At 32.7% G+C, this 14,174-nt stretch overlaps 1 protein-coding gene across 1 annotated transcript in view; it reads right to left on the bottom strand.

Moving 5' to 3' along the window:
- The window catches only part of LOC106691831 (uncharacterized), a gene marked incomplete at its 3' end in the record, with an annotated part of 17,556 nt that extends 4,254 nt beyond the window's left edge, over positions 1-13,302 (bottom strand). The window contains exons 1-2 of the mRNA XM_014437729.1: positions 12,878-13,302; positions 12,287-12,761 (exon numbers count right to left, since the gene is read on the bottom strand). Of these exons, the coding sequence (XP_014293215.1) occupies positions 12,287-12,761; positions 12,878-13,302 (900 nt within the window). The remainder of the gene's footprint in view (positions 1-12,286; positions 12,762-12,877) is intronic.
- Positions 13,303-14,174: the final 872 nt, after the last annotated feature.

Here is a 14,174-nt window from a genome sequence, read left to right as displayed (position 1 = left end):
ATGACAAATTTTATTTATAAAAACAATTATTACAGCCTTACACTTTTAAGAAGGAGTGTACACGTTAAATAAGAGTTAATAGTGATCAAGAACAGTATTTGTAGTGTATAATTATTGTACATTAAATAGTGTAAAATGGGTTTTTCATAACCCCATAACGTAATAATAATAATCATTTTTCGAAATTTTGTCCCCATTAAAACTTTCTGAGAAAATGTATTTCCTATCCTTTATAATATATTTCTATAAATTTTAATTTGTGGTAATAATTGACAAAACATAAAAAACGCAAACTTCCACGTAAACCGTGAACTGAAGGTTGGAGTAGCAGTTCTGCTTGTAGAACTAGATTTTAGTTTGGGTCATTTGTTGTTAAGTACTCCATTTAATGACCAAATTCTTCTTTATTTACTTGTAACTAATTATAGCAGTCGTAAACCGCTAATTGGATTGACAAATAAGATCTATAAAAACAACGATTCCTTCTTCAATTTCTTGTTAAAACTCGAAGTTAAGAAATAAACTGGCTGTTTATTTTACATTATGTTCTTTATTATAGATTTTTGCTGTCTCCTATTTACCAATCTGTAAAAATAGTGTTCTTGTAAAGCATGACATAATTTTAAAATCAGCTACTGTCAATTGACCTCCATATTGATGCTCAAAAATTTCTCATTAAAATTCTTGGACGGATTACTATGTCTATTTTGTTTATTGTTGAATTCACTAATAGGATTTATCGTTCTTTTTGTAATAAAGAAAGGTAATCAATATAGTCTTGCCACAGGACTATTTTAGACCTGACTAGAAATTAAATGCACCCTTCGTTAGTCGGACTCGAACCTGCACATACTGCTTCACTAGAATAAATGTACTCACATATGCATCCAAAGTATATAAACCCGCGTTGAATAAAAATCTATTGATTGTTAATTATTATGTAAAATGCCATTCAAATCGTGAATATAATTGAACACTGCGAGAAGTAATGATAATGGCTCCCCAATAATTGATTTTTAAATTTTATGAGCAAAAATGGTAATGTTTACAGTAATTTTTTTTTTATGAATTTGTGTTCGAATTCACACCTGTCTTTGGTTTAAAAACAACCAGAAAATGTAATATTTTACAAAATTAAAACAAGGACATAGCATGTCGGAGACCTGTACCCATAAGTACCTCGTCCTAACTTAATTAATTTCATTAGTTATCTGGATAGATTTCTTATCCTGCTCCTTATATTATTCAGTACGTGTACCTAGAAAAAAAGCAGTTATTTCACCCCAATTTTTTACTATTCTATTGAAACATGTGTTTAATTACAAACCATAATTGATGATTTTGCCAAGTATAAGTATTGAGAATAAAAAATAGTGGCTGTTATTTATTTATTATTAGTTATTGTTGTTTATAAAAATAGTTTTTCATTCGGAGCTCTAAAATTGAAACTATAAACAATACTAGAAAATTTTATAAAATATGAGCCCAAATAGAGCCATTTACGTTCAATAATTCCCGAGATATAGCTTCTTATATCAACATTTCATTAAAAAAATCTCAGAAAAACCGGTAGTTAGTAAATTTATTTGGAGAAATCTATACCTCAAAAACCATTCGACTAGCAAATGTTTATTTATAGTTTTATCACTCAAATTAAAGCTAGTTTAATGTACTATGAAGTAGTTTAGTACATTTATCTTCGTTTGAAGTAATATTAAGTAGAAATTGTAGTTTTCATCGTATTTGACAAAATAAATTCACAAAATGTTGATTTCTAGTTATTCGGATCGACTTTTTGCATTGATGAAAAACAAAAATCTCAGGAAGTATTAGACGTACATAAGTCTGCCAGCACTCAGAATAAAGGCAAGTAAGCTTACTATACAAAATTTTCTTATAGGTTTTTTTGATAGGGTAGTAGTACAATATTTTCTTATAGGTTTTTTTGATAGGGTAGTAGTTTTATAATATTGGCATATGAATAAGAATTATGCACATACAATATTGTCGGAACAACTATAAATCAATTTATTTTAGCAAATATCATGAGAACTACTTCCCCTGGGAATATAAGTGTCATATGCTAGGTTATAACACATTAAGCTAGCTTTAACTTGAGCGATGACAGACATCTGTATTTCTTATGGTTTCTGAGATATAGATTTCTCAAAATAAATAAACTGAACTACTGTTTTTTTCAGTGCAATTTTTAAGAAACTTTGCTTTATTAAAAGCTATATCTCGGGAACTACTAAACGTAAATAGCTCTATTAGGGCTCATATTTTAGAAAATTTACTCTTCCTCTTTAAATGATGTTCTTTTAGGTTTTCTATTGTTGTTGGTACTTTTAATAATAAAGAGTTCCGAATGAAAAATTATTCTTTTTTTAACATTTTGAAACAGTCACTATTTTTTATTATTCCTACCTATGCTTGGAAAACTCATCAATCTTGACTAATAATCATACATGATTTTTTTTATTAAAATGATCAAATATTGGGGTAAAATAACTGCATTTATCTCCTCCCGGGCTTTTTTACTATATCGGTGGGGTGGCAGAGTTTGTCATGTATTATGTTTTAATGTGGTCTTGTGCAGTAGGTATGAGTAAGGCAGTGAGCAGTGTTCTGTTATGTCAGAGTTGTCCTACCATGGAGATCGTGTGATGTTTTAGCTTGTTAATGTGATTTTTTTGGCTATCCAGTAGATTTGCGAAGCATATGTCCAAATGGTCTTATATAAGCTATGTCAGGAATATCATGAAGAACAATAGAACTAGTTAATACGCTAAATATTGCTCTATAAGTGTGATAGGATTGATGAAGTATGAAGGATCAATTTCCATGATGCTGTAATTAATATAAAATAGTAAGAGAACGTGTGGAAAGAATTAAAATCTTATAACAAATGTAGTTTTCTTTTGTACCGACATACCTGTCTAGAAACAAAACGAAATTTATCTGATTTGACAACGGTGCAACGCCAACTCGCTCAAGTACAAAATACAGGTAAATTAGTATTTGTGAATAAAGTGATCGTTAATCATTTTATACCACTATGGGCCTACGTGGACTAATATAAAATAAACGAAATCGTAAACCCCGTGGAATAAAATAAAGCTACCTCTAGCTTAACTCTGAAAGGTGTAGATTATGGCTAAGTACAAATTAACCTTAGCTAATATAGATCATTATGATAGTACGATAGTTTATTATGATATTTTAGATCACCTAATAAAAATGCGATGCGCGGAAACGACCTTATTTCCTTGAACCGTTGAATCTTTTATTTACCCACCAAAGAGGTTTTAATGATTTCATGAACATAAAGATATAATTTATAAAAGGACAGAGAAGTATAAAATATCTTCACACTAAATAAAAAAAATATTTATCTTTAGATTTGTGAATTCTTATTGATGAATATTATCCAATTGTCCAGTTTGATTTTAGCTGGAGGTGATTGGTGAATCTCGTTATGCTGTTTAGAATTAATCAGGATTGTTAGTAGTTTACTTTCAATTATAGTTCACAAATTATGTTAGCACCAATTTACTTCAGTGATTTAAGGCGCTCTATTGTGACAAAATTATTAATTTTGTTTACTTAGTTTTGACAATAACAACGCTATTCCATGAATTCAGAAAACTCAATTTAAATAATATTAGTAAATTAACGATTGAGTGAAAAACAACTTGATATAATAATTGGCCCAGTGAATGTAATTGTGTATGTCAAACGTAGAGTTCAGAAATATTTAATGCTTTTGAGGAAGTTTTTAGGGACAAATAACAATTTTTTTTTTGTTAAAACTACTCAAGTCAGAAGCGTATCATATTGTTTAAACGCTTTTAATTAATTTATTTTTTTTAAACCACAAGAATATATAAGATTTGAAATTAGGGAGATAGGGTAGTGAGAATTAATGAAATTAATATATTGTCCTGCATTATGTATTTCAAGACGGGACTGAGGAAAGTCATAAGACAAACGGATCGGACAGGAGACCCACGATTTTTGTGCATCCTGTTGGTGTTAGTGTCTAGAATAGTGAATGAGCGCAGTGTACGAGGGCACCAAAGAATTTATTACCTCCACTAATTATTATTTAGTGAGATGAATTCTGTCCCTGTCGGCAGTCCAAATGTTGTATGAATGCGGTCAGCTATTGTTTTTTGTGAAGCAGAATGCTTCACAATACGTCTCAGGATATCACACCAAAAATTTTGGAGATTCTTCGATGTTATGGGTGTGCTATGTTACCCGCTATAGGTGCTCAATGGGTCGGTCTAAGTATACTTTTATAAATCAGTAATTTGATGAGGTGCAGAGAAAAGTTAGGAGATGTTAGCAGGTGATTAAGCCTGTCCTAACCATCTTTGTTTTCTTATAGAACTGGCGAGACAGTCTCAGGTGTCTGTCAAGAGTAACACACAGATACATTACAATGCCTGACTGTCTGTATACCCTATACAGTTCAGGGAAAGGCCGCTTGTTCTTCTGGTAGGAGATTATACTTCTTGGGATTAACTTTAATACTCAGCACTTCCAGTTTCTTGGTGATTTTCGTACGAGCCTTCTCCACCTGCCGTAGAGCTGTCTCAATCGAACTACTGGAAATGTTATGTCGTCTGCGTAAGCCCCTACAATAGTATTGCCATACTTGGTTCCGACAATTTCAGCTGTGTATGCTGAGAAGATAGCACAGACCCTTGGGTTACTCCAAAGGTGAGTAGGGCCTCTCTGGATACGCTAAATCGAACCCTTAAGAAGCGGTGATGAAGAAATGATTTCAATAGAGTTTAGAGCTGCTCTGTTATTTTGTTGTTCTATAGGATCTTACATACGTACAACACTGAGTCCAACACTTCCGTGCTGTGTATTGAGATCATCGCTGTTTCTTCGTTCTTTTTTGTCTCCTGGCTTGCTTCCGCCTGTAGTTTTACCAGGTGCAGGAAGCTAGTCTGTTCCGATGGGATAAGCTCCACCTCTCAGCTGTAAGTTTTGAGATAATTAAGAAGAATTTTCTCAAAACCCTTGCCCAGGTTCGGAAGCAAGCTAGTAGGTTTGTAGTTCGAAGGGTTGGGACGGATCCTAAGACCAATAGAAGATGCTTCCTCGTGAGCAGATCGACGGTTGACTGACGTGACGGGTTCACCGAAGGTATTTGGGTGAACTAACTTATAGGGCGACTTCAAAATGATTTTTTCACCTTTTGTGTTTACATTATTGTTCCAAATTGTGTGTCGCGCGTTCAGGTCACCCAGGACCCAATGGTTTGTACGTTAGTTTATTAGTAAATGCACACATTAATTGATAAAATAATTATTATCAACGTTGATTTTGATGGGAACAGAATGGTATACACCACTTTTGCGATTTATTATTTTATTTTCAAATTAATAGATTTTACACTTTACGTTATTCATTCCTACCTCGTCCGATAAATAGAACTATCCCCAATTTTTGTATAATCAATGATGTAATATTAATGATATCATCCCAATAAATTGTAATTTCAACTTTTCTGAGTTCAGTGCTAAAGCAATTTTTAATTACAATAAATTTTCATGTCGTTTTATTTAGTTAATCTAATTAGTTTAGTAGTTTATTGCCTTCTACATTTCTAAACATATTTCGTAAAAATAAAACTTCCTAGAGCTATCACGCTTTATTATTTTTGTTTAACTAACGAAATTTCAATCACACCTTCATTATTGCGGTTCAAATAAATAAAATATATGCATTGTTATTTTTAATATTTTTTAAAAGATTTTAGCGGCATTTGCTAAAAGATCTACATATATCTACATTAAACATTCTCCACTCAATGACTTTCAATACCAGTGAGGCGGTTAAGAAAGGAATTTCTATGATCTAATAAAGTCCTGCTTATCTAAGCACAATGTTCTCCAATGATTAGTGTATACCTACAGTCATACCTTAATTGAAGATGTTTATTTTATTTTACTCAAAAATGCAATTATATATTTATTATTTTTCAATTATTAAATGTTTACTGCAAATACGGTATGAACGGCTATATTCTCACTATTACTATTTCATTTAATTGAGAGATTGTAATGTTATTGTATACAAACAGGTAAATGTCTGTGGAGGATGTAGTTTAAATCATAAAAATAGGAGCCGCAATGGATAAGTCATAAAGCTACATGAAGGTGTTCATGGAATTAATACGGACTATTAACCTCCAGTCTGAGATAAAAAATCAAATATACACATTAAATGAAAATTTACTGTGGAGGATATCAGAAGGGCATAATATCCTGTTAGTGTCAGCATTATTAGTTTTACTAAACAACTGGCTGCTCCACACTCGATTGAGGAATCCGGCTTAGATTAGGACTAAGTGGCTGTACACATTTGCTCTCCGCTATCGCACTGGGTAATGGTGGTATGTCCTTGCTCATTAGATACCTTTACTGTATCTTGGCTCAGTTCAGTTGTTGCCATTCTTCAGATATCATTACAATTTATTTTCATGAATAGAACCACTCTATTTCCAGTAATAATATTAATGTATACTATGTTTTGTTTCAAGATTATTTATATTTATTTCCGTTAGATCTTTTTTTAAATTTTATGTGTTTCGGATAAAGTAATTTGAGTAAAAATTGGATACTAAATAATTCAAAACACTATCCAAATTATAGTCTCAAAACTTTTATTTCTTTTACACGTCCAACGTTTCGGCCAATTCGGCCATCTTCAGGGACAATCTTAATTCACTATGAAACATATTATTTAACCATTCCAAAAACTTCATACAGGCTATTCTGCCCAGGTCAAAACATTTATATCCAATAAGTCAAATATCCATTAAAAATCACAGTCAAAATTATTTCTCTTTAACCACTATTAATATACTTTTATTACAACTTTTATTACAACGAAATAACAAACAAATAAAAGTGTATTAATAGTGGTTAGTGAGAAATAATTTTGACTGTGATTTTTAATGGATATTTGACTTATTGGATATAAATTTTTTGACCTGGGCAGAATAGCCTGTATGAAGTTTTTGGAATGGTTAAATGATATGTTTCATAGTGAATTAAGATTGTCCCTGAAGATGGCCGAATTGGCCGAAACGTTGGACGTGTAAAAGAAATAAAAGTTTTGAGACTATAATTTAGATAGTGTTTTGAATTATTTAGTAAAAAATTGCCAGTCTCAAGAAAGAATTTTAAGATTATAAATAAAAATTGGATGTAAAATACCTGATCTTATAAGAATTACGTAAGCACGTATTTACGCGTAAGTGCCATGATTAGAAAATATACTGTAGATTTGTCATGTGATGGTAATTGGCATTCTAATTTTAAAATGACCACATTGTCCTGATAAGGACCACATCGTGAAATGAATAAAATCTTTGGTAATAGAAATATACTTTGGCATTTGGGTAATAAAATGCATAGAAACGAATTGTTGGGATAGATAATATAAAAGATAGACCGTAATCCATCATTAAGGCCATATTGATATAGTTTTTTTTTAATACTAAAAAAATAATAATAAATAAACGTGGAAGTTAAGTAACGGGAGAGAGGGAGAAATGTTACGATCCGCAAATTGCTCTTCTCTGACCCCTATTCAATCCTCAACTAATTTCCTTCTCTATAACATAATGTGGATAGGCGTAAAATCTGGAAAAAATTGCGAGGGTAGAGAAAGAGTTTGTGACCCTAACCATTCTCTAACACTAAATCAATTCACGTAAAATTTTAAAACCCACAAACTCAATTTAGAGGTACATGATCGAAACATTAAAAATCATCAAAAACGCAAGAAAAAAAAATAAAAATTTAACCCCACGTTGATTTTTTTTTATGCTTATAATAAAGCACAACATTCAGAATTTTGGCTTAATAAATCCAAAAAGGGACGTGACGGTCATGCGTGTGGAGAGGTAGATACAAGAGAAAGCGTGGGTTCGATTCCCTCAGTTAATATTTATTTCTTAGTGGTCCCGAAAAATGAATCTTGATACTCCCACCTTGTTAAGTACGCTGTGACAACTTTGTTAGCCGTCATGGGATGCCTAAAAGAACCACTAGGCCACTTTCTGGGCTAGTTTCCCCTAACAGAAAACAGTACCAATACAAATACTTAATACAAAAGAAGCCACGTAGGAACCAGAATGAACCTGAGTAACAATTTTCAGTAACGGGTAAAACAAATTTACATTTATTATTCAGAAAACTTCTTCTTAAAAACTTTGTGCTGTGAACTTGCCTCCACGTAAATAAATTCGTCGTTTTTTGTACTCCTTTATTATCAAGTGGGTGCAACTGTCAATACCGAATATACGTTAAATCAGTTCTTTGGTCTGTGGGAAACCATTGATTTTTATCACCAGAATACATCACAAAAAGATGCTCGACTCTACTGTAGATTCGAATTTCAACGCCAGCTTTACCTTCTAGTCTTGTCCTTGATTTCCAGAGATCATTAGATATCCGATCCTATTTCTAATCATCTCCCGAAACATGGATTCACAAAAGCAAAGACCAGATAAGGACTATTGAAAGCTAACTCTGAGTAAACGTTGGTGTTGTTAGGCGGGGTGCTGCTCATTACTGCTTTGTGGACTCATCTCTGTTCTACCTTTTGGTCCAGTTTTCCTTGTAATTAAACCGTTACAAAGCATCCTCAGTGTTTGCATTCCCTGTGACGAAATGATCGGTTGGCATTTTATAATGAATTTTTACGGTAGCCATATCGTATGAGTACAAACATAAATGTTTAAAGCAATTTTAACAACGTATTTTTTTTTACTCACAATTCGAGCAAGAATAGCTACAAACCCTCAAAATAACAATCAATTAGGTTAGTTATATAATTTTAGAAACTTTACAGAAACAACTTTAATTCACTAACAAGTACGTTTGTTAATTTGTACGCCAGACTAACTATCTGGATTAAAGACAAAACACCGTAAATTAACAACACCGAGTAAAGGACACCATATCCATAGCTCTAGGGAAGATATTATGTGCAGACTCACTTCTGGACAATGCTGATACTTTTGACAGAGTTGAGAACTTTTATTTACATTCAAGACGAAACATCAACGTAACTGCTATGTTATTCACCAATCCTTTTTCTCCAGCAGATTTTTCTCTGACTAACAATCGTCAAAGTTATCTTCTATAATGCTTGCTGTTGCGAACGGAATCAAACGCCTAAAGGAATTTCCTGAACGCTGCAAACGCCAAGTTCTGCTAGTATTGGTGATCAAAATTGAAAGATTGAAAACAAAGGAAATTCTGTTAGAAAATCAAACTATTACTGGAAGAAACAAATGCCTATATATTATTATTAATATCCATTATCTATCATAAATAATCTATATAAAATGAAAGTGAGTAATGTTACTAAAATTAAATAAAACAAATATAATTTTATGAAATTGAAACAATTGAGATAATATAAGAAATTAATTGTTAAAAACTAATTAAATCGCATAAAAGACTTCTTTAACTAAACCAAAAAAAAAGTGATAAATAATAATAAATTAAGACTCCTACTCGGTGAAACTAATCAAATGAATGTCTTCTTTAACAAAAAAAAAAAAAAAATTTTATGAACAATAATAAATGCTGACGTCTGCTCGGTGAAACTAATAGTGTCTATTTTTCTGACCTGTTAGTGATGAAGATTGTGGATGTAGATTATATGGACAATGATGGCAAAGTATGACCGTAGGAAATCGCAGCCATAAGCAGTGTGCAACGTATCGTAGGACAATAGCTAGAGACCTCAAGTTTTTTTTTATAAAAAGCGCTTAATATCATTATCGTGAAAAAAAAAAACAGCGCACCTTAATGACCTTATTTACAATATACCATTACATTGTACTTAATTCATTATACAAATTCAATTAAATAATATATATCGATTTCTTATTGTTAAAAGTATTTAAAAAAAAAACTTTAATGTAAAGAAAGGTAAAGAATTTAAAGAAAAGTCTATGTGTGCAACAAAATCTTGCTTCCCTAATCAATGGTAGATATACACACTACCTTCCTGTTTTAATGTTGTTTTAGCAATCTAACAGCAATATGTGCAGACAACACGAACGTTTTAACGGAAGAAAACTTTTCGCATTGACATGAAACGTGCTCTTTAGATTTCTTTGATGATACACTATCTCGTTCTGATGTGAACTGGGGTCGAAATATCAAGAAAAAAATAAATCAAACACTTTCCATAAATAAAACTACTTTCTAAATATTCAAAACTAAAACTAAGGCAGAAATAAAACATATACATTTACTTTACAATTAGTTGCAGAAACATTTATTTTGATCAATGCAACAAAGATTTATGAGACAGCTAAAAAGACTTACATTAACGAAATTAAACATTTTGAAAACATGTTCAAAACAATTATATAATCTTATTAAGCAATGTAAATTTACCTTGTGACATTCACATGCTATCTGTTAACGAACACATGCGGACCTACCAGGAACTATTCCATTACAAATTAAAACTACATCATAGCTTTTAATAATAAACAACAACGTAATCTTTGTCACGGTTTATTTGTAATTATTAAACATTCTACATTACCTTTGGCTACACCTAAATCACAGATTTGAAAGACTAAAACACAAATAACGTTTCACCCTAAAAACTCATTTACTTGACAATCAATCCACTTTAATCTTGCAAAAAAATATTTCTACGTAATTCATTATGAAAATCAATATGGACTTACAGAACAAAACACTGTAATTCTGCAGAGGTCTACACGCTATTCACATAGTATAAACTATATTGTCAAATAAACATAAAATTATTCAGCACGTATCATAGAAGAATTTAAATTACAGTTTACAGTATGATTTACACACAGCCTTCGTACATTCAAAACAAGAATAGATAAAAATCAAATACAGCTATCCACTTTTCTATCCAAAAATAACCTAAAACAATTAATCAATGAATCTTCCCAGTGAAGAGGAAATAAGAGTTGTAAAATTAAACGTTAGTTGTCAAGAGACTTCTTAAGTTGTTAAGTTTTGGACATATTCTTTGTTTATTTTATATTTTTAAACTCGCATAATTCCATGGATCATATCAATAAATAATTTTCTACAGAAATGTAAAAGGTAGAAAATCTTATATCAGTGATACTCGTATTTCAGTTATGACTCATTTTATTATGTAAATAAAATAAAATATTTTGGTTTTATTTTTTATTAATCTATGACAGTTTTACTATTCCCCACATTTTCAGTCCATTCTTGTCAATTTTTGAGGTATAGAAATTCTTAAAAACTCTCAAATGGTGTTTAGACAGATCAATTATATTACTTCATGCTATCATAGCTAATGTATATCAAATAATTATATTTTTTAACATATCAAGTTGCCATTGTCAATCTATAATTTTATTTCAGAAAAAAAATAGCCCACCTAAATAATAATTTCTCAATTCGAAGATCAGAAATCTTTTTTCATGAAGAACTTCAAATTGCCTTAGCAAAGCGGAACATCTTTAACAGTTTGGCCCCTATCAAATGTGTAACCTAAATACTCCGATACCCAATACCCCGATCTTCCATTAGCCTCAGGAATCCTCCAAGGTTATACCCTTCTCCGTTTTAGCGCATCCTCTGTACTGCCTATTTCAAAAACTCATTAACATAGCCCAGAATCACCTTTCGAGTCAATTGCTGATCTCAGCACTGATATGCATTTAGAAATTTCGTAAATAGCTTTAATCCTTCTCACGAGAGAAGTTGAAAAATAACATCAATCTATCAAAATATCGATACTTTTGACAGATTGGCTTGTTCCATTTTTCGCATTATCTATATTAAAATTTGCCTATCGAAAACCTATATAGTAATACTTTGATAGGAGTTAAGTTATTCACTGAGTATTCGTTTCCTCTTTCCTTTTTATTTTTTTTATTATGTTTAAACTACTTATTATAATTATTTTTTATTTCTAGTACCATGCTATTTATTTTTGTTTTTGTTTCTTTATTATAAATGTAATTTTTTTTTTGTGATAAGCTATATATATATATATATATATATAACCAACCCTATATATAGCAACCCCTAGCTACTTTTCTGCACCCTAGTTGTTCACTGGGTATCATGTCATTGGATTTGAGGTGGTCATATATCTTCGTTGCCGAGATAAAGGTAAGAATTTTATAGATGCCATTTAAGCAAGTTATGGGCCGGAAATTTTCAGATCGTAAATTCGGCCCATCTTTCTTTGGGAGCGAATAAGTTACGCCGTATGAGAAACCCTCTGAGGGAGCCAGCTTGTCATCTAGTACATCCTGGAAGCCATTGGCCAGTAATTGGTACAAACTCTGAAACCTTTTAATCCAGTAATTCTGAATTCCATCGGAGCCTGAAGCCCACCAATTTTTCAGGTTTTTAACTGTTTCCATTACGTCATTTACAGTAATAGTTCCCTCAGGCATCTCTGATGCATTCACAAAGCTTCGCATTTCCTCTTCTATCCAAGGGGCGTTTTCGTTGTGGCAAGTTGATTTTTCCCACACACTCCTCCAGTAGGCCTCAATATCATCGGGGTATTGAATTGTAGGTTTATCCTTTTTGTCAAGGTTTCTGTAAAATTGGCGTACATTCTCTTTGATAAGCTGATTCTGATGCCTGCGCAAAGCTGCCTCAGTATATCTACGCACCCGGTTCGCATAAACTGCCAGTTTCTGTTTCAAGTTATCCAGGGGTAGTGTCAGCCTATCAATTAATTCGGATTCCAGTACTGTACCCAACTTTTGTACAATAATCTCGTCTATTTTCTTCTTTGTCTTGGGTCTTGCGTTTTGAGGATTTTGAATATAATTTGAAATTACACCAATTTTTTCACGCAAGTTGTTAATTTTTCGTTGAAGCCTTTTCCTTTTTTCCACTGTGGTATTCGCGTACTACTTCTTTGAGATTTATTTTTTCTACCATCCTCTATTTTTATTCCCAGTTCAACTATTACTGTTTTGTCAGCGATATATAGCCAATGTAAAATATCTTGAAGTCCATTTATCAGGCCTAAATGTTCCTGGATCACATTATTCATTAAGCAGGTTAACTTCTGTGTGCTCATATTGTATGGCACTCTGGGTAACGGTGGTCTTTCTTGAAGCGGTATATCACCAAGCACCACATGCTCAGTTAAAACAGATTCACTTAGTCTGTTTCTTAATTCGGTGTCATCCTCCATTTGTTCATCCCTGACATCTATGCCGACTGATGAACTGATTCTATCAGCGGACACTTGATCCATTTAGCGTTCTATTTGAAAGCTCGGCATCATTTTCAGTGGCCATTGATCTACGAGCTTCATCTTTAGGTTGTAGGAGGTCTATAGAAGTTAGAAACTTTCTTGACAAAATCTCTCTAACCTGATCATTTAGCCTCTGCGTGCTTTTATTTACGTTTGGGAAGTATTCATTCCAATATCTCTGAATGCGGTTAAGGTATCCTGTTTCTTTCTGTTTCGAGGTTTGCACCCAAGTAGTACGAACGGATGACAGCCTTGTTCATATCTGGCGTCCGTTACATCCTTTTTGCACCTCTTGGTCTCTGTTGCCGACTTTGCGCGGGTGGAGATTGTCTCTCCTCCAAGCTCGAACTCGAACTATAGGCCGGTGAACGTTGCAACCTTGCAGATCCTGACAACAGGGTATAGCCGTTCGCTTTACTACTCCCTGAAGGAAGCTGTCCACTATTCCCGCCTGATGCAGCTCCAGTATCGGGCTCGTCCGTGGCCAATTTTCTGTTTCGGAACTCCATTTTAGGCGCATTTTATACTTACTGCCAGGTTGTAAATAAACAGCTGCCCCTAGCGTGGGGAACAGGCGCTGACCAAGTCACCGCCCAATATGGAAGCCGCCGCGTCCACCGGTCCACCCTGAGTATTTTATTTCCCCAGTATCCATCATATCTGATGAACATTCCCCTATCCGCCACCTGTGGAGGCGCCCGGTGGAGGACTATCAGCCTCTCACGGGTTATTATTATTATTATTATTATTATTATTGCTATTAAAGCTAATACGAATATTAAATTTTTAATTTATCTTTCACTTAAATTCAAATCGTATTCTTTTTCTTCTTTTAAAGTGAAAAAAAGGTGGAGGTCCAATATATAGAAATA

This window comes from Halyomorpha halys, unplaced genomic scaffold (genome assembly GCF_000696795.3).
Source record: "Halyomorpha halys isolate HHAL.00 unplaced genomic scaffold, Hhal_1.1 Scaffold3433.1, whole genome shotgun sequence".
Classification (NCBI taxonomy): domain Eukaryota; kingdom Metazoa; phylum Arthropoda; class Insecta; order Hemiptera; family Pentatomidae; genus Halyomorpha; species Halyomorpha halys.
The sequence above is the reverse complement of the archived record's forward strand: the minus strand, read 5'-3'. Positions and strand labels throughout refer to the sequence as shown.